The sequence below is a fragment of the Oryzias latipes genome, chromosome 21, assembly GCF_053564925.1.
Source record: "Oryzias latipes strain Hd-rR chromosome 21, Olatipes_Hd-rR_3.1".
NCBI classification, from domain to species: Eukaryota; Metazoa; Chordata; class Actinopteri; order Beloniformes; family Adrianichthyidae; genus Oryzias; species Oryzias latipes.
Window position 1 is genome coordinate 14,479,576 of NC_136257.1, and position 23,977 is coordinate 14,503,552.

Consider the following 23,977-nt stretch of genomic DNA (forward strand, 5'->3'; position numbering starts at 1 on the left):
TTTTAATAAATAAATACTCATACAACTTTAGGTTCAGTTTTCTTTACACATGTCCTGCATCATCAGAAAAATACCACAAGAACATGTTAAAAACACCAAAAACACTGGAGTGGGTCTCCAATAAAACCAAAACCTTCAGGAATGAAAAATGTAAAAGAAAAAACTTAGTTCTGTTTTTTGGAGATGTTTTATTTAGATTTATAGGTCTTCAGTCTTCATAAATTCATCATAACAACAAAAAACACAAGAGGCAGAGCAGGCAGACATGATGACCCATGTAGCACTTTACATGAATGTTCAAGCTTCCACTCTTAAGCTGACTGACGCCTGCAGATCCAATGACGATAATGGAGAACAGGGTAAAAGGGTCTCTGCCACTCACTGCAGAAACGGAGTGCAAACGTTTGGAATAATATCAGCTTGGTACAAATAAATAAATAGAAAACATTCTGGTTTACTTTGATTTTAAAATTAAATCTGTGTGACAGGAATCCTTTAGTTGAGTAAAAGTTTTGATAGTCTAAACAGGTTCCTCTTTAACTCATCCTTCCTGTAATAATGTATAACGATTAAAGTTCATGGAGAACATAAGTTGGTTAAATATGAAATCCTTAAAAATCAAACATAGTCCTTCAGCTGTCTATCATAAATACCTTCATATATCGTGCTTAAATGATGCAAAGAAAAGAAAAAAAACTGCATTTATTGTACTTTCTGAAGCAACCCCTGCCAGTGAGGAACCTTTACCCAATCATTGATCAGCTGTGTTGCTCTGTCCCGCTGACATCAAAAGCTGAAGTGAAAGTGGCCGCTTGCAGTAGAAACGCCCCAGCACTGATCTGGAGTTGAGAAGATCAGCCTAGGAAGCCAGACCCAGCAGGAACCCTCCAACGAAGCCGCTGGTCACCACAATGTTTTTCTTCACAAACTCTGTGGACTGAAAAGACACATCTTTAACTTTGCTGAATCACACGGGACTTTCCTCCATACTCAAATTAATCTAAGTGGAGCTTTATCCTAAATAATAAGGCGTACAAGCTGACTAACCGTAGAACCCCTTAGAGTTGATGATGAAGGGCTTTTCCTGCAGTTTTTCTTTAGCTGAACACCAATTAGAGTGCTGTAGTGTTAACAGTAAGCATGGTTGTAAATAAATCCCAAATCTCTGAGCTTTTTTTGGGAAGTTTGTTTTGGACTAAAGGATGAAAAAGTTGTGCTTTTTAATTTTCCAATATTTTTCAGAAGCGAGGTTAAGGAACAACCATAGACTACAAACAAGAACTTGACTGACTGACTGAGTGTGATGTCATCCATAGAAAATGGATCCAGCTAAATGAAGACAATTCAGTCGATACTTTGTTATGATATCAATGTTGCCATGTTGGAGCCAGGCAACGTCAGTAAGCTGTGCTTGGTCCAGTGAGTGGTTTCCATGGCAACCACTTTCACCAATCAGGAGTAAGCTTGCTGGCAGTCCACACCCCTGTCACTAAAAGTGGGCTCAGGAGAATCTGTCTAACGTTTTAAATGTTGGGCGTGTGGGGCCAGCATACACCACATACTTTTGAAGCATTTGATTGGTCAGTTTATGTAAGTATGTAATGCACACACTTCAAAGGCCATTGTCCCGCTTACACCATGATCACTTCCAAAAGAAATAAATTAAAATCAGTTACACTGTGACTTTAAAACCAATCATTTCTAAAGGAGCGCCAAGACTTTTTACATTTACAGTAGACAGAATAATTTAGATGAGCATAACAAATGTCTTTCCCTTAAAGGATAAAGCTTTACAGTCTACATAAACGACACCAAACACACTGCTCGGATAACGAAGGAGTGGCTTCGTAAAAAGCACTTCAAGGTCCTAGAGTGGCCTAGCCAGTCTCCAGATCTCAACCCCATAGCAAATCTTTGGAGGGAAATGAAAGTCCATGCTGCCCAGCAACATCACTGCTCTAGAGGAGATCTGCATGGGGGAATGGGCCAAAATATCAGCAACAGTTTGTGAAAACCTTGTGGAGACTTACAGAAAACGTTTGACTGCTGTCTTTGCCAACAAAGGTTATTTAACAAAGTATTAAGTTAAACTTTTGCTATTAACCAAATACCGGTATTTGTTTTCCACCAAAATTTACAAACAAATTCTTTAAAAAAAATCAGATAATCTGACTTTTTGGATTTTTATTTTGCCTCTCACAATTGAGGTTTACCTATGATGAAAGTGACAGGCCTCTGTCATCTTTTAAAGCACAAGAACTTGCACAACTGGTGGCTGACTAAATACTTGCTCAGTGGTCTTAACCATAGCAGAGTTTGAAATGTGACTGTTTGAGGTCGTGGACAGGTGTCCACTATATAGATAACGAGTTTAAACAGGTGCTATTATAACATAACGAGTGGAGGACAGAGGATCCTCTTACAGAAAAGGTACAGGTCTGTGAGAGCCAGGAATCTTGTTTGTTGGTAAAGATAGATTTCACAGCAATTATTTGGTTAGATTAAAAATAAATTAATTAGATTACTCAATTGCAGACAGGCTCAAAAATAGCCAGTTCCCAGGGAAAATTCACCACCTCAGAGTGAAGCAGCACTCTTTGATGATGAGCAAAAGTTTTATTTACAGCCTCGCAGCTAATAGTCCGTGACTGATGTAAGAATCATTTCAGCGTTTGGCGGATGAAGCAACGGAAACATGCAGCTAATTTTAACAGGATCCAGAAACAACAGGAGGATAAATCTGCTGGATTTACAGCAGAAAACAGGAAGTTCAATAAAAGTGTTGATTTACAGACAGCGGTGACATTTGATACAGACTACATACATCCTGATGCTAAGACTTCAATGTCAGACAAGATTTTCACTGACTGGACTTTAAGATGTGGCGGATAAATACAACATAAATACTGTAATGTCAATAATGCTTTTGTCTTTTTAGTTGTGTTGACATGGCGACCGTCGAAATCTTAAGGGTCTCAGCAGCTTTACATTTTGGCATAAATTACAATATGTCATAGGACTGTAAAACTGTAAACTAATTACTATTTATGATGTCTATTGGGTTTGATGAAATAAAGATTTTTAAACTCTTCTAACAAGTTAAAAACAGGGTTGCTAATCAAGATGCTTTACTTTAGGAAAACAGCAGCGACAGAGTAGAATTTTAGTATTAAATCCCTGTTCTCTATTGCTATCAAATCCGCTGAAAAAATGCCCCAGATGACTGGAAAATGAATATAAATGGCTCTTATTTTCTAAATTTTCGTGCGGAAGGACCCAAACCCCCCCACCCAGTCAATGCATTGCACCACTACCGGACTATTCTATTCTCCTAAACTTGACGTGGGCTTAAAAAAAAACAGAAAAGTTACCTTTTCAAAAATTGTGTTTAGCTCTGGAGCTGCTCTGTCCGTTTCCTTCTTCAGTTGCTTCTTAGCTTTGTTGACATCCTTCTCCACTCTCTTCCAGTCCACCTGGATGTAGCCGCTGTTGTTCGCAATCTGGACAGAGGCAGATCGATGAAACGCCACGTAAACCAAACATGTTGCTGATGGTTGGAAATTACCTGGAGGAGCAGCAGACCTCCTCCTACAGCTGTGGCTGCCACTTTTCCAACCTTCTGGAAGAGGTAACCTGCACACCTACATTCAATGCCATTAGTCATTATTTCTGCATTGTATTAATACTTTTTTGATTTGAAACAAATGAATTACACACACAGCAAAAAAATAAAATGAAGCAAATGTTCTTGCGTGACAAAGGTAAAGTTTTGATTTGTGTCCTTAATATGAGAAGCAGTCTTTACAAACAGACAAATATGTTAAAAAGCATCGTATCACAGATTTTCTGTTGCTATTCACATGGATCCAGTCGTCTACGAGTGGATACATCGTAATAGAGCAGGGAGCTTTTGGCCCAACCAGTGCATTTTCTGTCAAAAATACAATCTTTTTTTTTAATTGATTTTTTTTAGTCTGCTTCTGATTCACAACGATTAGAATAAAGAAATAATTAGAAATGTGATTTTGATCATTATGTTCTTCATACGTGTCCTCCGACATGAGAGAAATGAAATCAAACTTTATTTAAACAGCACTTTTACAACTAAGGTCACTCAAAGTGCTGTGCATAGAAATATAGTCATATTTAAAAAAAAAAAAAAAAAACGGGACAAGACAAATAAATGTCTTGTTTAAAATCCTCACACAATACCCCCCCCCCGCCCACACACACACAACATGATAAAAATGATGCAGTGTACTTTCATCGGACTGGATCTTTTACAGTTAGATTCCAAACACTGGAGTAGGGCTGCACGATATGAAGAAAACTTGCGATATGCGATATAAGTGATCAATATGGCGATAACGATATAATTTGCGGTATATAAACAAATAGAAAAATAACCAAAAACATCATTCCCATTTCATTGCAACAGTTTAAAAATTATACTCCAAATGACCCTCATCGACATAGGTGTCAATCGTCTAACATCTGATTGGTAAAGTATGGGTAGGCGTCCATCTGATTGGTCAAAACATAAACGGATTTATTTAATGCGTTAAATGCTTCAAGCTGCCATAACATTGTTTTATCACATTTTGGGTTTATGATTTATTGCGATATTCACCGTCTTTTGCGATATGCATATTGCAGAGCTGGATATTGCGATAACGATAAATTTGCGGTATATTGTGCAGGCCTACACTGGAGTGTGTTAAATGATTTTAAAAAATGGGACATTTGATAATCATTAATGGCACAATATAAGTCTTACAAACTAAAAACTTTGTTTTTTTGCAAAACACTATATTATGGAAGTAATTTGGTTTTCAAACAGTGAATATTTATACCATTTATGTCGCCTCTTTTATTTTTAAACATCTATTTGGTATACAAAGAACACTAAAGTGTCTTTTTATTTTTGATTTGTGATTTACCAGTCACATTGATTGACATTATGTTACAGGTAATATTCCTGTTATTCATGACATTATTTTGATTTTCACACTATAATAGACATACAGCTCATGGACACATCAACATGTAAACTCTAAAACCAGGAATCGAACCACCAGCCTTTAAATTGAATTAAGAAGACCAAATGATCCCAACGTGAGGTCCTTAAATGCAGCACGGTGCGTTCACGGTTCTGTATATTTACCATCCACTCGCTCCTCCGATTGCAATCTGCGTGGCAACAGAATACTTTTCTGCTATGGGACCAGAGTTCTTTCCGAAAAGACGGTTCCACCATCGTTGACGCTTGGCGTACTCGGTTAGATCCACGACCTTGTCGTAAATCTCGTCTTCCAGTTCTTCGTAAAAGAGAACATGGCAGAACCTGTTAGCCTCGCTTATAGCTATCACTTAAATCTCAAGAATGGTTGACAATATCATCTGCGTCATTCGTTCACGATAGTAGCTAAGCATACACCACTAAAAATTGGTGTCATCAAAAGTAAAAAATCCGTAATTAGCTTGATAAAAAACTTGGTAAAGTTCTCAGGAGTTAGCAGCAGACAACTGACGCTAACTAACTCTCGAAAAGGTGAACACTGATTTTAAAACCAAGCGTTTTTTCTGAAGGAGCAGTAAAGCTTTAAACCATTTAGGACAGAAGCACAACAAGTGCCCGAGGCTTTCCCTTGAGGCATAAAGCTTTACAATCCACACAAAACCTTTTCATGTGTTCGGAGTGTCTTTAGGCCTCCTTACCCTTACTGCGATTCGCCATTTTCTCGGATCTCTAGGACGTCCTCTCGTTATTTACATTTGAACGACGCTGAAGTTGGCTTCCGATTCGTTGCTTCCGATTCATGAGTGCACTAAAGGAACATTCCACAGCTTTTTTTGCACTAAGATCACTTAGAACCGGATCCTGTTCAAAAACCGCTGAACCTGGACAGCTCAAACCTGGAATAAATTAAGATTTAGATACTAAAGAATACATTAAACAGTTTCTGATTTGTGAAACAAATCTCTGATTTGTGAAAATGTGAAATAGGATGGTTTTTATCACATTTTGCGCACTGAGTCCACCTTAAACCAGGTCCGGTTCAAAAATATACATACATACATACACGCATACATACATACATACATACATACATACGTACATACATACGTACGTACATACATACACACTTACGCACACACATACACACATACATATATACATACATACATACATACATACACACACACATACATACACACACACACATACATACATACATACATTTTTTGTTTTTGATATTTGAGTGAACATGTGAATACACAATTGCAAGCACACACAGTTACACACGAAATGCATCGTATGAGATACAAATCAAGAATTATGCACACACAAATCCGGTGAGACTCTTTTCTCTCCATACTCCCGGGCTACTGGAAGAAAGTAGGCACAGTGCTGCTATCTGCTGGACAGAGGTACTGTAGTGGGAAACACTGCAGTACAGTGCAGCTGTATATTACTCAAATATAGTGTTGTTAGTGTTGTTGTGTTTTCATTTTAACTAGATCCAGAGTAAAACCTAAAAGAAAAAAATTTAACGTTTATCAAACCATGTTTAATATTTTACATTAAAATGTGAAGTAAAAAAAATAATAAGAGAGCATTACAGTAGTTACTACCCTATATCTTAATTTTTTTTACCTATTGTTGTCCATCAAGACAACGCAGTTCATTCTTCGCCACTAGAGGGCAGTGTGACACAAGGATTTTTCTGCACTTAAAAGGCCCGTCGGGGGAAAAACTGCATTTAGCCCTTGTGCTATTTTATGGGGTCAAGATGGCCATTGACGTGTTCTCCTTACCATGACAGAGGTGGATAAAGGTGGAGATGATTTCATGTAATCCATGACAACAGGGAAGATCTCAAATCATTAAAGAAAAAAGTTCAGCACAATGTCTTGTGGGGTCTAGATGACCTCACTCCCAATGTCAAAGTGCCTAGGATAGCACAAAGGTTAATAGAAATAAGTTAAAGATTGGTGTTGTCAAATAATTGCAATGATCTTTTAGATTCAGCATGAATTAAAACAGTTTACAAAAACAGTGTCAGTCAGTTTGAAGGCACTGCTTTCTAGATAAGCCTTATGAGGGATTATGCAAAACAGACTTTGGCCCTTGTAATTTGGTTATTGTTGTGTAAATTGTTGTTTTTTGTTTAAATAAATCCCAGATTACTTTTATGCCTGATGTCTTTGTGAGGGTTTTTGAGTTTTTAGGACATTTCATTTGTTTTTCTTTCCTTTGTGTTACACCATCCCCTAGACAGGGCTGTAACACAGCACCGTTTTTTTTAAACTGAGACACTTCAGACTTTTCCCAAATGGCTAAAAGCAGTGAATTAAATTAAACTAAAACCAAAACATAATTGTTTTTTCTTATATATGTCATCAGCACACTGTTAGCTTGAAACAGGCATATTTTCCATCATTAGAGGAAGTTGTTGTTCACCTTTCGGCACATCCTGTCAGGGATTCGCCACAACGAATCATCTTTCACGGATTCTCACAGGTGGTTTGGCAGAGATTTTTTTTACTGATAAATAAAGCAAAATAAAATGACCCAATAATTGGTATTTTGTGAATATAAAAATAAGCGTGAATCCATCGTGTCTGCATCTTTATTATTGTGAGATTATGTGAAACATTCGAGTCAGTTGCTGGATATAAGCAGAGCGACTTGGTTTGTGGAAACAACTGTCTCCATAAATCCAGACGTCGATGAAGACTTCTGGTTTTGTCTGTAAACAGCAGCTTCATGTTTCTTTAAAGTTGAAGGCTCTTCTTCAGTTTCTTCGCTGGCTCTTTTATCCCCAAAGAAACTTTCCAAACATGTCTTTTTGTTTGGCTTTTGTTAACTTTTAGCTTTGGGCTTATAAATTAGCTAGCACTCATAGCGAGCAGCTGCTTTATGTCACGCAACGTGGCAAGGCAGGCAGATGTGGTAAACAGAATCCAGTAGTTTTCCAAAATAAATCTTCCTTCTGAATCAGAAAACAAAAAAGTGGAAAGAGTCAAAGTTGGCGTTTGCATTTTTTTCCTGTCTGTGGCCCGGTACCAAACGGCCCTCGGACCTGTACTGGTTTGTGGCTCAATTATATTTGGCAGATAAACACTTAAAACGTACACATAGTGATATACATGTTTCTCTGTGTGACTCACAAACACAGTGTGCTCTGAACAATCATGCAAATAGAGTAAGCTTTGCTGCATTAATACACTCACTTTTCTCCTGAACAGAAATTAAGTAAATGACCTAAAGTACTTTCCATTGTGAGATCAGGACTTCTCCGTGTGTTTTGTAGGCAGTTGGAAGTCAGTACTGACGCAGCACTGGCCCATAAACAACTTACTGTGTGTTTTCTATTGTTTCATGATGTGAAATGGAGCAGCAACCCTGGCTGAAGAACTGTGGGAACCAACCCGTGAGTCCTGAGTGTGTTTGGATGATGATGTCAGAATAAAACCCTTTCTGCGTTTTGATGGCTGGAAGTCTGGCTCTGGGGGTTCAGTTGGAAAGCAGTAACCACATTTTGCTTCTTCCATCAGAATTACAAGGCCAACTAGCAGCCAGGAGCTGCTAATCAATTGTTGCAATCAAGTGATGATCAGCAGGGGTAACCACCTCTAACAGTAGGTTTTGTACTGGCACAGGGTTGGTCTGTAGCTCTCAGATGTGTGTTCACTTCATGCCAGAAGGCGAAGTTTTCAGTAATGATTTTTGGGAAGCAATCATTGTTGCCCATCACTCTAGGAAAAAATGCAAAAGCTGATTCTAAACTGTTTTCATTATTATACTTTGAGAAAGTGGAAAACATTTGGGCCTGTGCTGTATTTTCCCAGGAATGGTTGTCCAAGTACGGTAAATCCAATTGAAGGTTGGAGCAATGCTCAGGTCTCAACAAGCAAGTCAAATGCTGAGATGCAAAATTGTTATTTTTTGTATATTGGCGGCTCCTTTCAGGGATCACCACAGTGAACCATTTGCCCATATCTAACCTCCATCCTCCTAAAGAAATTTACCTTCTAGCCCTAAATGAAAATACCTCAAAATGAGGCTTTTCACAGCAAATATTAGGTTTGATTAAAAATAAATTAATTATAGGTCACGATAAATTAATCATAAAAGGATTATACAGCACTAAGTAGTTTTGTTGACTGTGGAGATTGCCTTAATGACTTCTTATTAATGATGGGTAAAGTAAAGCATTTTTCCAGACGGAGCAGACTGTTTTCACAAATGTCAAAATTGCCAATCTATGGAGTTTTAAAAAAAAAATAAACTGTGAAAAGAATCGTAGGGATTGCAGTTGAACTTTTCATAACTTGAAGGACTTTTTCCCTAATGTTGGGCATAAATAGAGTGAATTCTCCAACACTATCTGCACCGGATTCAAAAAACAATACACAAAGAGCTTACTCTGTAAAATACAAATTTGAATACCTAAAATACAACAAAAGTGTCAATGTGGTCACAAAGCTTTTCTCCCAATAACAGGTTTGCAAAAAGAAAAAGACATGAAGGTGTTAAAAGCTTCCACAGAGCTTAGTGAAAGTGAGTTTATTACGGTACTATGGATGTCAAAAATACAGATTCACTATACAGTATTACCAACAGTATTGGCTCACCTGCCATGACTCGCATGTGAACTGAAGTGCCATCCCATTCCTCACCCATAGAGATCAATATGATTGGGTCCACTTTTTGCAGCTTATTCAGCTTCAACTCTTCTGGGAAGGCTGTCCACAAGGTTGAAGAGTGTGTTTCTAGAAATTTTTGACCATTCTTCCAAAAGCACATTGGTGAGATCACACACTGATGTTGGTGGAGAAGGCCTGGCTCTTCTCTAATTCATCCCAAAAGTGTTCTATGGGGTTGAGGTCAGGACTCTGTGCAGGCCAGTCAAGTTCATCCACACCACACTCAGTCATGTATTTATGGCCCTTGCTTTGTGCACTGGTGCATATTCATGTTGGAAGAGAAGGGGTCTACTCCAAACTGTTCCCACAAGGTTGGGAGCATGGAATTGTCCAAAATGTTTTGGTTACCACGAAGTATTCAGAGTTCCTTTCACTGGAACTAAGAGGCCGCCTTGGTGGCCGCCAATTGGTGATGTGTGGCTTGGATGCAGCTTCTTGGCCATGGAAACCCATACCATGAAGCTCTCTGTGTACTGTACTTGGGCTATCAGAAGGTCTCGTAAAGTTTGGAGCTGACAATTGACTGTGGAATATTAAGGAAATTTCACGACTGGATTTGTTGCACAGGTAGCATCCTATGACAGTTCCATACTGGAATTCACTGAGCTCCTGAGAGCGGCAGAATCAGTTGAAAGATATTGTCAGAAGTCAGAGCTTTGTCTCCCCCTCTGGTCACCAGCGGGAAACATCTCCCAGCAACCCCAGCGCACACTTTCTGGAGGCTGCCCACTTGACTCTCAGAGCCTCAATCACTCACAAGCATACTTAAGCACAGCACTGAGCCTCACTAAGTGCGAAGTATTGTTCATATCTGTCACAAGAACAGGCAGACGGTTGGTTCCAAATTCAGCCGGTTTACTAGCTCAGCTAAGAGTCCAAAAAGCTAAACTCAGGGTCAGGCAGGCAGGGGTCAATAATGGGCATGAGAGCATCAGAGAGGAGACCGGGGTAGTTAGTAATGATGGGTCTGGCAACACCGATGCGTCGACTCACGCGTCGAGCTTACAAAGTGAAACCCCGTGTCGGTGCGCGTATCACTTCAGGAGAAGTCACGTGACCGATACTGCAGCTGTGTCGGTGCGTCCCAGATGAGCCAAACAGTAAAGCGCGTCTATCAGCAGTGTTGCCAGATTATGTGGTTTTCCATCCAATTGGGTGGGTTTGATTTTGATTTTGAGGAGAAAATTTGATTTGAGCGGTTTTCGCCTCAATTTAAAGGGTTTCAGTTAGTTTTATCATTAGTCTCTAAGCAATTTTTTATTTTTAAAGATATTTTATTTTGAAAAATTACTGGATTCGCTAGGTTGTATTACTGTCACTTCGGTGCTAAATCAGTCCAGCGGTGAGTTTAACAGAGTTGGGGAAAAAAAACAATTTTTGATGCCTCGGATGCGCGCCCAGCCTCCAGCTGTTGAACGATTCTTGTGCTCGTGTGCCCCCTTTTCCCACCTGTGTTTGACGTTTTATTTTACTGAATCTGTGATGAATGAGGTTCGTGGAATTTTTAAATAGTTTTAATAGTGTTTAATAATGTTTTTGGCTTATTTGTTTCTTCTGTTCCTTTCAGTTTTCGCTTGATCTAGCAGAAAACAATTCCATCTCAAATGGACTCTTATTTGAAATGAATCATTTTATGTTTTGGAGGTTAGATGTGGCATTTGTTCTGCAGAACTGTCAAATTTAAAAGCGCCTTCCCAATGCTGGTGCATTATAGAGCGAGACATGGGAATGAGTTAACTGCAATGACAAATTTTGTGTTTAGATTAAATTTAATCAGTATATCAGCAGTTTCTTAACTTGGTGACCTGCAATGACGTTTTTGGTCTAGCAGGCGTCAGTATTGAGTGACACAGTATTAATACAGTTTGGGTAATGTTAATACAGTTTGGGCAATGTGCCGAAATGATTCACGAGGCCCCATGTACCCATTACTAGTAGTTAGGATTGAGGCGAGAGTCAGGGCAGGCAGCAGGCAAACAGAATCAGAAACAGGGTCAGGAGACAAGATCAGGTCCAAATACAACGCCTGTTAAGGGAGGCAGAGTAGCACAAACAATAATTCACACTGAGCGCTGTGGTTGATGAATGAATGAGAGTCAGGTGTGGCGCATCCGAGAAGCGGGTGCTGGGGTTGCTGGGAACTGTAGTGTGGCCATAACTCTGGAGACAGTTCCTGACAGTGACCAGAGGGGGAGACAGAGCTTCTAATATTGTTGTGAGTGAAAATGTAAAAATTCCCTAACGTCTCAAATAATGATACTATATACTGTATATCTCATTAAAAAAAGCATATTGCACATAAATGTGGGGTTCATCTAAGGGTTTAATAATATCTTAATTTAACACTTGAGAACCCATGGGGTCAAATCTGGCCCTCGTTTTTTCTCTCTCATTTTTTTGTTTAATTTCCTTTTAATTTTTTGGCTGCTGTTATTTGCTGCGTCGCAAAATGAACAAACAAAAGACAAATTTGTATAATTAACTTCAAAAGCCCTCAAGAAAATTGTTGTTGGGTTCTCCAAGGTTAAAAAAGTCGAATTTACTATCAATTTATCTATGTATTGGGTTTTACAGAGTTAATTACTGGAATTTCTTTTGTTTATGTGAGGTGGAAAAAAAGGCAGACGATCCTGGACTCTAGGGAGGCACAGGAGAAAAGCCAAACATCATCACCCAAGCTGAGGCAGGATATATACCACTGAATTGTTCAATTTTTTTGCTTGAATGTACCGCAAGAACAATCTTGGTCTTAAAACCAAATCCTGGGGTACTCCATACGGTTGATTTATCACCAGGGCTGAAAGTAAGTTGGTTTGGTCCAGTACTGCGTACCAGTATAAGATCTGGCGGAAGTATGCCATACCGGCTGGAAGATTAGCTGTGTGGCCACTCTTTAGTGTTGTAACACATACAAAAGTAGCTGCGGGCTAAAACTGCCACCAAAACAATAAACCACGCAGCACTTTCATCATTTTAGCATCTCTGTGGCTTTTAGTGTCTTATCATCGCTACAAGAAATAGGGATTTTTGTCCCTCTCTACTTCCACGCTGTCTGCTAATTCTCTCCGTTCCCTAAACAAACACATTGAGCATACGCGACATGTCATCATGTGTGCTGTCCATTGTGATGCACTTTGTCATTTTTGCCTTATAGTAAAATAAACCTACAGTGCCTCAATCCAACTGGTATTTTACAAAATCAATTATAATTGATTTATTCCCTTTTGAAATGATCTTTAAATGGCTTAGTTTGATTAGATTCAATTATCAATCAGGTTGGGTGAATCAATATATGGTTGCGCCCCTAATATGCATTTACTATTAAAAAGATTCACGTTGACGTAATTTTTTATAGTTCCGGCAAAAATAAAAACCTACTTTCACCCCTGTTTATCAACCTTATGAGGAAAATCATTTTGATCACGCAGATCATGCAGTTGTTTAAACCATGAAGTAATGGTTGACTGTGAAAGGTGGAAAAGAGATCTAACGCAACAAAAACAGTCTATTTGCCTTAGTCTGCTGAATTTATAATGTCTCTGGGCATTTCAAGCAATGGCCATGCTTTTTCAGTGTCCAAAACCTGGAAGCCATCATAAGAGACATGTGAGTAAACATTTCCTTCAGCTGATTGGAAACAGGTCAGCTAAAGTCCACACATTAATCTGCGGGTTAAACAACCAAAGGGGACAAAACCTTGAGTGAGACAAAGGCTTTTTTTTTTGTCTTAAGAGGAGGTGTTGAAAAATCTTTTTAAATCAGTTTCACCGCTGAGGAGAGCCAAAATAGCCAGAGTGTGGCTGTTGCTGTGTCAGCACTCCGGAATATGAATAGAGGCACTCAGCGTCCAGATACAGACCTCACCTTATCCCAGAGCCAGGTGTGCTTTTTTTCAGTCAGCTGAGGGAACGGAGGAGGATAAGAAGGTGTGAGAGCAGAAATTTCAAGAAAACATTTTCTCTGCCCTCTCATATGGAAACTGCAGCTGAGAAAACACGGCTGGAAATTAGCAGGCAGGAAACCCTGGAAGTAAGCCTACATACACAGAAATTGCTCTCACACACAAAAACATACACACTGGCTCAGGTTTATGCTGCTGCTCTGTTTTCTTAATTGACCAAACTAATCAGTGACATGAACTGGTCTCACAGATCCACACAGCATCTGGATTTGAGCTTGTTTTACCTTCAACGTTTTACTAGTTTGTCACAAAAATAAAATACACTTGTTAAAACATCAAACCAGTTATAGTGCATTGATTCAAAGCTGACATTGTTTAAGGGGTAAACTAGTTGTGATGACTGGATCTTATGTTATGCTGATTGGTGGATTTCCTTGGGGACGCATGCGTCTAAGTCAGTACTCCAAAAAAGATTTCTGGTGTTTATAATTCATATTTTTCTGATGCAAGAGTCTGGCTGTTGGATATACTGTTAAAACAACAAATTGTGCTGCAACCTTGGAGCAGAACTTTATTTTGAGCTGAGCTGCATGCTAACTCTGACAACTCCTCCCTTTTTGCACCCTTGAAAGTGCAAAACGTGCCTTCTTTTGGAAAGAATAATGTGTGTTCACAAAGAAAAACAACATTCATTTGAAAACGTCTGGGTCCTGTTTCTGACTTTATCAAAGACTGTGACCTACGAGCAGGGGTGTGGACTCGAGTCACATGAATTCAACTCAAGTCATGACTTTGAAGACTTTAGACTTGACTCGGACTTGAGCTCTTTGATTTGAAAGGACTTGCTATTTTCCCAACTCCCAAAGATTATAAAGTATGTTGACAGAGACCGTGCAGCGGTCCCTCTATCTGTGTATGTGTGCATCTGTGTGCATCCGTGTGCGCTGTCGGACAACATCCAATCAAATTAGGTCCACGTTGGTTTGAACTTATACATCCAACCAATCAGATTGACCAATGAAGACAATTTGTCAATCAAAGCACCAGTGCTTAAACAGGCCCATGTTTTACACAGAGTAGTTAGGAATATGAAAGAATATGAAAGGCTTTATCCTTTATTTGATTCCCATTCAAGAAACTTTGATAGGAATGACTGTGGAATGTTAATATAGACTACAGAGTTTCCTTTTTTCAATTTTTTGTTCAGTGGCAAACCTTGGTATTTTTATAAAGAAAAGAAAATGGCTTAGTTAAAGGCAGAATTAAATTCTGCCCTAGACCTAATTTAAAGACTATAATTCAAAGATTGACATGATACTGGATTGTTTTTAAGATAAGTTGTGTTCATTATTCTTTGTTGTACGTGAAGTTGAACGGCTATTGTAGTGTTAACATGGCCAAATAATTGTTAAAATGTTTGGCAGGAAGAAAAAACCCAAAAAGAAGTAGTAATTCTTGAGATGAAATCAGTTGCAACTAAATTTTTTATCCAAACTTTCAAGCTGATGTCCTTTTCAGGATTAATTCCATTAAATCTAAAATTGCTGTGTCTGAACTCTTGTTTTTCAGGGTATGCAGACTAAACTCGATCTTTTGTGAAATCAGCTTTTGCACTAAACTCCTTCCTTGTTGTCAAAAACCTCATCAGGGGTTGTTTTAACCCTTGTGCTATCTTAGATGACCCCACTCTTACTTTGACGTGTTCTTCCTACCATGACAAAGGTGGATAAAGGTGGAAAGATTTCATGTAATACAAGGACACCAGTGAAGATCACGAATCATTAAAGAAAAAAGGTTTAGCGCACAGCATAAACAGCATATACAAATAAACTATGCATGTTTTTACTTTTACTGAAGTTTATTTTGTTACTTTTCTTCAACTCTTGATCTTTCACATATTTTTAAATGCTTGAGTTAATATTACTTATTATATTTAATATTTTTGCATTATTTAATGATTTAGGCAAGGGATTATGCAACACCCTTCAGTAGAATACTGGAATATTTATCCTTGTGGGCTTCCGCAGCTCATACTATACCCCTTGTGCCATCTTATGACCCCACCCTAACATTGATGTGTTCTCCCTACCATGACAAAGGTGGATAAAGGTGAAGAGGATTTCATGTAATGCATGGACACCAGTGAAGATCACAAATCATTGAAGAAAAAAGGTTTAGCGCACTGTCTAGTGGGTCTAGATCAGTGTTTTTCAACCTTTTCTGAGCCACGGCACACTTTAACCTTAAAAAAAATCCCGCGGCACACCAGCATCCAAAAATTAAAAAAAAAAAGGAGAAACTCATAGTCTGTATTGATCTACAGCCCCTGCACAATCTCACATGCATTTTTGAGATAATTGTTGCAGAAAAAGCTGGAAACTGCAGCTGTTTTTTTCTAAAAGATGCAATAAAAGTTTAGTTAGAAGATTTAAAAACAGTTTGTGTGTTCGTTAGTTTCAAGACGTTTAACAACAGATCTCCTTTTGCGCTGTCACTCTCACAACCCAATGCATCATGGGAAATGTAGTGCATAAAACAGCCGAAGATCGGTTTTCGGAGCTTCATTGTTTTGTTCACTTGTTCCACGGTCTGATACCGGATTCTGTGGAAAGCTACACCGCTAAAGACGAGCTTTAGCTGGTATTTCTGTTAGAACTGAGCGACTTTACGAGCTAAATCGGGACAAGGAAGTGAAGACTTTAAGCACTTCTGATTGGTCAGACCGATGACATGTGATTAACCCCCCCAACACAGTACTTTTCCAAAATACAGCCGGAGCTGCAGCTGAATCGCGGTACGTCATTCTTATCAAAACGTCTTTAATAAAATAAAATAAACGCAAAGAAAAGGTATTTTACGATCTTTTATATTCCTAACTCCTCAGTGCTTTATCAGGATGTTTGGATGAACAGAGAGCTAAAATCCTGGAGATGGGAAATGTTTTTAGATCAGTTAATGAGGGCAATTTCCCACGGCACACTTGGCCATCTCCCACGGCACACTAGTGTGCCGCGGCACACTGGTTGAAAAACACTGGTCTAGATGACCCAACTCCCAACGTTAAAGTGCCTAGGATAGCACAAGGGTTATGCATGCTTTGCAACAGTATTTTTCAATCTTTTTTGAGCCAAGGCACACTTTATCCTTGACAAAAATCCTGTGGCACACCAGCATTCAAAAATTGAAAAAAAGGAGAAACTCTATAGTCTGTATTGATGGACAGTCCCTCCACAATGTCACATGCATTTTTGTGACAATTGTGGCATAAAAAGCTGGAATTTGCTGTTTTTTCTAAAAGATGAAATACAAGTTAAGTTAGTTTTCCGTGATCATTTTCAACTAAATTATTTGTAATTTTACCCTCGTAGTTGTTTTTCCCTTCAGTTTATTAACATGCGATTTTATGTAACCTCACAAAAAAACAAAAGTATTGTTTCTAAATAGTGATTTATTTATTTATTATATTTATTTCAATGTTAGTGCAAAGACAACTGCAATTTTTTGAACAATTGTATGATCGCAATATGTTTGATAACATTTACACAAAAAGACTAGCATTATATTTATGTTTTCTGTAGCTACACAAAAAGTAAACATGTTGACGTTTTATTAGTTTTTCTCTTGTCTTAATCAAAGCTGAAGTCTTTGAAAACTTTAACAAAAATGTTTTATTTCTTTTTAGATGGTTAAATTGTTTCAATTTAGTTTAATTGTGTCTGTTGGCCACTTCACCTTAATCCTGTTTCTTAAATGTTGTTATTACTTCTTCTTAAGTTTAACATATAAAATAATCCAGACATTATCAGAAAAGTGTTTCAGTTAGAAAGATGACTTGGACCAAACTTTGGGATGTTTGGCTGTTAATAAACACAAACCTTGAAGGAGAACTAAACTGTTGACCTCTGATTTCATCAAGATTTAAAAACTGTTTGATGTGTGTTTGTTGTAGTTTCAAGACGTTTAACAGGGAAGACTCATTGTACACTGAGACGCTGTCACTTTAACCCAATGCATCATGGGAGATGTAGTGCTAAAACAGTCGGAGATCGCTTTTCTGATCTTCATTGTTTTGTTCACATATTCCACGGTCTGATACCGGATTCTGTGGAAAGCTAGGTAACGCTTTCTTTTACAGTACAGTACTTACAGTGTACTTAAGTGGTATTTACATGGTACTTATAGTGTAACTACTGGGTACTTTCAGGGTACTTACATGGTACTTTTTGTGGAATTTACTGGGTACTTACAGTGTGTTTACATGGTACTTTCTATGGTACTTTACTGGGTACTTACATGGTACTTTTTGTGTCTACTCTGTACTTACATTGTACTTACTGTGTATTTATATGGTACTATTTGGTTCATACCTATGTGGTACATACTGGGTATTTATAATATTCTTACTGGGTATTTACATGTTGTGCAAAGGTGTCTTTTATGGTACTTACCACATGTAAGAACAAGGTAAGTACAAATAAAGTACCTTGACCTTTAGGTCTGCACTCGCTGCACGTTTCATGGTATTTACCATGAATTTACCACAGAAACTACCCCTTAAGTACAGTGAAACTGTAACTGTAAAAGAAAGTCAGCCCTATTTCCACTCAACTACATGGTACTTTCCTTACTAAATACTGGGTATGTTCACTTGAATAGTACTTGGTACTTACCTCTTAAGTACAGTGAAACTGTAACTGTAAAAGAAAGTCAGCCCTATTTCCACTCAACTACATGGTACTTTCATTACTAAATACCGGGTATGTTCACTTGAATAGTACTTGGTACTTACCCCTTAAGTACAATGAAACTGTACTGTAAAAGAAAGTCAGACCTATTTCCACTCTATTACATGGTACTTTCATTACTAAATACCGGGTATGTTCACTTGAATAGTACTTGGTACTTACCCCTTAAGTACAATGAAACTGTACTGTAAAAGAAAGTCAGACCTATTTCCACTCTATTACATGGTACTTTCAGTAGTAAATGCTGGGTATGTACACGTATTACCATCCCGTACAGTGTACATGAACACACTTGGTCTTCTGACCTCACCACATGAGACAATGCTAACCTGTTGGTAAGGGTAAAGTAACTACATTGTAAAAAAAAATATACTGGCCTGATTACTTCTTGTAACATGAGGCAAGTTTAAAGAGAAACAAGACAGCTGTGAAAACAACAATCTTTAATATGATACATGTCTGCAGCATACAAAGTGTCATCACAATGAAATAGGTTTTAAGTACAAAACAGTACAAAGGAGAATTCTAAAAAACACATTATTGGCCTGAGGGTCGTGCTTTTTGTCCAGTTTGGTAAAGGTGCAGGACTTCTTCAGGGTTTGTAACTGCAAGAAAATTCACAATATGAGCTCAAGTGAACATAAAAAGCATAACGACTTTGATGAAATACAAAATAAATTTTACTTATTTAATCATTTCTGTAATGAGTTTGATAAATCTCTATGAATTTTTTTATCGCTTTGACTGTAATGCTTGAAATTAATCAAGTACTATCCTCATTTAAAAACATGATAATAAATTATTCAAAACTTAACTTTTTTTAAATATTGTTCTAAAAATGAACTTTTTTAAATATATATTATATAATGTCAGGAAAATATGTAAAACAACAAGGCTAAATAATTAGTTTTAATACTAAAAACACCCCGAGTGTGTGTTTTTGTTAAGTATGGCAGGGGAAGTAAAGTTGCAAATTCCCAGCGCACTTGAATGCAGCACAACTACCCCCAAAGTGAACGTGCAGATTAATCCGGAGAACCTCGAGGCGCGCGCAACAGTTTGAATTTCTCTTCATCTGGCAGGTAAGCCAGTGGTTTTTTTTTTTTTAAATATTGGATAAATTACATGTAAATATTTAAACTGATCAAACTTTATAAAGAAGCTAACCTCGTGATTTCAAGCCGCTATCTCTGTGTTTGAAACGTGACGTAAGAGCCTGTCTACCTTGCTGCAATAATTTCAGTTATTTCATGTATACATTTTCAAAGTTTGTAATGAAAATCTACAAACATTTTTGTTACTTACCAGGAGAGAGGCACCTGTAAAACAAGCACGTAGCCTAAATGATAAAGTCTGTTGTTCTGTGGTCGTTTGACTGAGCGCACGTCTTTCTGGGAAAATCAAAGAAAGGCGTTTATTTAAAATAATGATGACGTACTTCCGTCTTTTTACCGCTTTAGATCAGCTATGGTGAAGAAGACATCCCAGACGAATCCGTGAAGCCACAGGAGAGTAAGCTAAAGTAAGCTAAATCCTCCAAGTGGACATATTATTTACATTAATGAAGAGTTTAAATGCCGTTTCCCCATTTTCTTTTCTTTCGCCGTTTTTATTTTATTTTTATTTATTTATTTATTTTCAAATATGATAGAGACAACAATACCACCCAACAGTGAATGTAAATGTTTGAAAATTAAAACATATTTTTGTGAATAACTGTGTTGAATTTGAAATTGCCTATTTATTTATTTTTTCCTTTTCTTTTACACTGCAATGTTTTTCATGCTAATGCAAATTGTAGGTGCGAATAATATTTATAAAGAATAAATACACACAGCAATTGCCAATTAAAACATTGCTTTTGTCATTCTTTGTCTAAACAAATTTGATTTTTTATGGCAATTTTGATTTTTTTTCTTTGATTTCTTTTTTGTTGTTCTTGTTTATGTAACTAAAATATAAAGTTGTGAATAATTTATTGTCATGTTCATAAATGAGGATAATTGATTAATTTCAAGCATTACAGTCAAAGCTATAAAGAATTCACAGAAATTTATCAAACTCATTACAGAAATGATTAAATAAGTACAATTTATTTTGTATTTTATCAAAGTCGTTATGCTTTTTATGTTCACTTGAGCTCATATTGTGAATTTTCTTGCAGTTACAAACCCTGAAGAAGTCCTGCACCGTTACCAAACTCTGCTGAAAGAATTTTGATGGACAAAAAGCACGACCCTCAGGCCAATAATGTGTTTTTTAGAATTCTCCTTTGTACTGTTTTGTACTTAAAACATATTTCATTGTGATGACACTTTGTATGCTGCAGACATGTATCATATTAAAGATTGTTGTTTTCACAGCTGTCTTGTTTCTCTTTAAACTTGCCTCATGTTACAAGAAGTAATCAGGCCAGAATATGTTTTTACAATGTAGTTACTTTACCCTTACCAACAGGTTAGCATTGTCTCATGTGGTGAGGACAGAAGACCAAGTGTGTTCATGTACACTGTACGGGATGGTAATACGTGTACATACCCAGCATTTACTACTGAAAGTACCATGTAATAGAGTGGAAATAGGGCTGACTTTCTTTTACAGTTACAGTTTCAGTGTACTTAAGGGGTAAGTACCAAGTACTATTCAAGTGAACATACCCAGTATTTAGTAATGAAAGTACCATGTAGTTGAGTGGAAATAGGGCTGACTTTCTTTTACAGTTACAGTTTCACTGTACTTAAGGGGTAGTTTCTGTGGTAAATTCATGGTAAATACCATGAAACGTGCAGCGAGTGCAGACCTAAAGGTCAAGGTACTTTATTTGTACTTACCTTGTTCTTACATGTGGTAAGTACCATAAAAGACACCTTTGCACAACATGTAAATACCCAGTAAGAATATTATAAATACCCAGTATGTACCACATAGGTATGAACCAAATAGTACCATATAAATACACAGTAAGTACAGAGTAGACACAAAAAGTACCATGTAAGTACCCAGTAAAGTCCCATAGAAAGTACCATGTAAACACACTGTAAGTACCCAGTAAATTCCATAAAAAAGTACCATGTAAGTACCCTGAAAGTACCCAGTAGTTACACTATAAGTACCATGTAAATACCACTTAAGTACACTGTAAGTACTTTACTGTAAAAGAAAGCGTTACCGAAAGCTATACAACTAAAGACGAGCTTTAGCTGTTATTTTTGTTGGAACTGAAATACTTTAAGAGCTAAATCAGAGCAAGGAAGTGAAGACTTTAGCCACTTCTAATTTGTCAGACTGATGATGTATGATTAAGCCTCCAAGAATGATTGGTGGAGACAGTTAAAGGGACTTTTCCGAAAACGGCTAAAGCTGCAGCTAAATCGCAGTACCGTCATTCTTATCAAAATGTCTTTAATAAAATCAAATAAACACAAAGAAAAAAGTAATTTAGGATCTTTCATATTCCTAACTACTCAGTGTTTTATCAGGGGCTGTTTGGATGAACACAGAGCTGATATCCTGGAGATGGGAAAAGTTTTTAGATCAGTGAAAATTGGTGATTTCCCATGGCACACTGGTTGAAAAACACTGATTTACAACAATTAGTAAATATGGTTGTGTGTAGCTGCTTGGCGCAAGGCTTTTAATTAACAGATTTTGTTATTTTATCGTACAAAGAAAATAGGTTTTTGCTGAACTTTAGTGAGGTAAAATGTGCTGCACATAAGGGAAGTTTCCCCTTACCTAACAGCAGAAGCCTTTCAGAGGATTTTTTTCTTTTTACTGGAACTCCATATGTGGTGCCATAATGAAGGAAAAAAAATACACAACTTGGAAAACTGAGATATTGTAATGAGGTATTGCAAAACAGAAACCTCATCTCAACCCCGCCTAGTGAAACCCCTGGGTGAAAGTGAAATTCAGGACCAAATGCACAACAGAATGAGACTGAAATCACATCAGCATTCAGTTTAATATTAAAGTGAGATAACAGGTGTAATCTGTTATGGTCTACTCAGCAAGTTCAATGTGTCAGTGAAACACATACTGGTATTTTTTTAGGTTTGAATGACAAGAAAGGGAGATGCAATGAATAAAAACAGAAAGTTGTGTGTCAAAATAGCACACCTAAATGTCTTTACCCAGAGAACAAAAACATGAAGAGTGGGAGAAACAAAAAAAGTTTTACCTTTAGCTCATTTTAGCAACTTTTATTTTGATTAAAAACACAGTTAACAATAAAAAAAAAGCTTGAAACTTTATTATGATCACTAAAATTCACCTGTACCAAGTAGTAGTGAATGCAACTGTGTGTACAACGTGAAAGACTAAAATTTTGAAAAGTAAACAGTTAAATGTAACCTTTAGTATCAGCATCATAGTTTATGCACCGATCTGTAAATTTGAAAATCTTGACAGAACTGCAGAAGGTAGTTCTACCCTTAAAAGTAGTACACTTGAAATCTATTTTTTAAGTCTAACTACACATTTGGACCATTTATGTGTAGCATATCAACCTATTAATTATTTAGACTAAATTGGAACATTTTAAATTTACAATTAGTAAATAAAAAGTAAATTTCAAGTTTACTGACTCACTTTTAGTAGCCCATAGGCCAAGTACACTAAGTATAGTTGGACGCACTCTAATTAAAATTTTATTTTTGGTGTTTTTAATATGTTATTACAATATTCTTCTCACAATGGAGGACATATAGAAAGAAAATAAGGATTAAAAATGCATTTCTGAGTATTTCTTTATTCAAATCGTTGTGAATCAGGAGCAGACAAAAAATGTAGTTTAAAAAAGATTGTCATTGTGTTATGCAGAAAATATGCCGGTAGGATCACAAGCTTTCTGTTCTCCTCCATTCTGATGCATCCACCTGCAGAAAAATAGATCCATTTACGCCTTTGTTTTCCTCGTCAAAAGTGTACGCCCGGACTGCTTTAATATCACTCGCAATTTTTGTTGCACCGCTAATGTTAGGTTGAATTGTGAGGGGCTGTAAGCTAAGCTTACTCTCTGCCAACAGTCCCACCCAAAACAGAGGTGAATTTTTAATGAATACCTGCTGCTCTGCAAAAACTATGTCCTAGAAAATGACTGTTTTTTTTAAACATTTTGCCTAAAAAGGGCATAATCATAATTAAAAGACCACTGGAAACACTGACTTTGACCCTTGTGCTATCCTAGGCACTTTAACATTGGGAGTTGGGTCATCCAGACCCACTAGACAGTGTGTTAAACCTTTTTTCTTCAATGATTTGTGATCTTCACTGGTGTCCATGGATTACATGAAATCTTTCCACCTTTGACATGGTAGGGAGAACACGTCAATGTAAGGGTGGGGTCATCTAAGATAGCACAAGGGTTAAATAGACTCCTTTTTGCGAAAGATCACCAATTTTCTCATTGTGTTTAGAGATGTCGCCACCTGTTGGGCCATAGAGAGAATGCCGATTCCATCAAACTATTGATCATTTGTCAAACAGCACAAACCGAGCTTGGCACACGAGTCTGCGCTCAAACACAGGGGATGATCGTGATCCGTGGCCGTACAAAGGTGATTCCAATGTCCGTGATTACTGTTTGCAAAAAAAAAGCACAGCAAGGATGAAAACC

General features: G+C 37.4%; 1 protein-coding gene and 2 long non-coding RNA genes across 3 annotated transcripts; 1 reads left to right on the forward strand and 2 right to left on the reverse strand.

Annotated features, from left to right (window-relative positions):
- Positions 1 to 168: 168 nt before the first annotated feature.
- fundc1 (FUN14 domain containing 1) lies at positions 169 to 5,873 on the reverse strand. The gene is made up of 5 exons (XM_004081608.5): positions 5,719 to 5,873; positions 5,165 to 5,318; positions 3,566 to 3,641; positions 3,372 to 3,500; positions 169 to 937 (listed from the first exon to the last, which is right to left on the reverse strand). Exons 1-5 carry the CDS (start codon positions 5,735 to 5,737, stop codon positions 860 to 862), a joined length of 456 nt encoding a protein of 151 aa, XP_004081656.1. The 5' UTR covers positions 5,738 to 5,873; the 3' UTR covers positions 169 to 859.
- A 12,915-nt stretch (positions 5,874 to 18,788) lies between these two features.
- LOC144988695 (uncharacterized) lies at positions 18,789 to 19,797 on the reverse strand. Its single transcript, XR_013652667.1, has 2 exons — positions 19,666 to 19,797; positions 18,789 to 18,965 (listed from the first exon to the last, which is right to left on the reverse strand). It is a non-coding gene; the product is annotated as an uncharacterized LOC144988695 (long non-coding RNA).
- On the forward strand, positions 19,322 to 20,720 carry LOC111946742 (uncharacterized). The gene is made up of 3 exons (XR_002872484.2): positions 19,322 to 19,442; positions 19,821 to 19,882; positions 20,525 to 20,720. It is a non-coding gene; the product is annotated as an uncharacterized LOC111946742 (long non-coding RNA).
- The last annotated feature ends 3,257 nt before the right edge of the window (positions 20,721 to 23,977 follow it).

Coding starts and splice junctions, on each gene's coding strand:
- fundc1 (XM_004081608.5), bottom strand. Junction 3,642..5,164: donor ATCGGAGGAGCGAGTGGATG/GTAAATATACAG, acceptor CATTGAATGTAG/GTGTGCAGGTTACCTCTTCC. Junction 938..3,371: donor TAAACACAATTTTTGAAAAG/GTAACTTTTCTG, acceptor GTGTCTTTTCAG/TCCACAGAGTTTGTGAAGAA.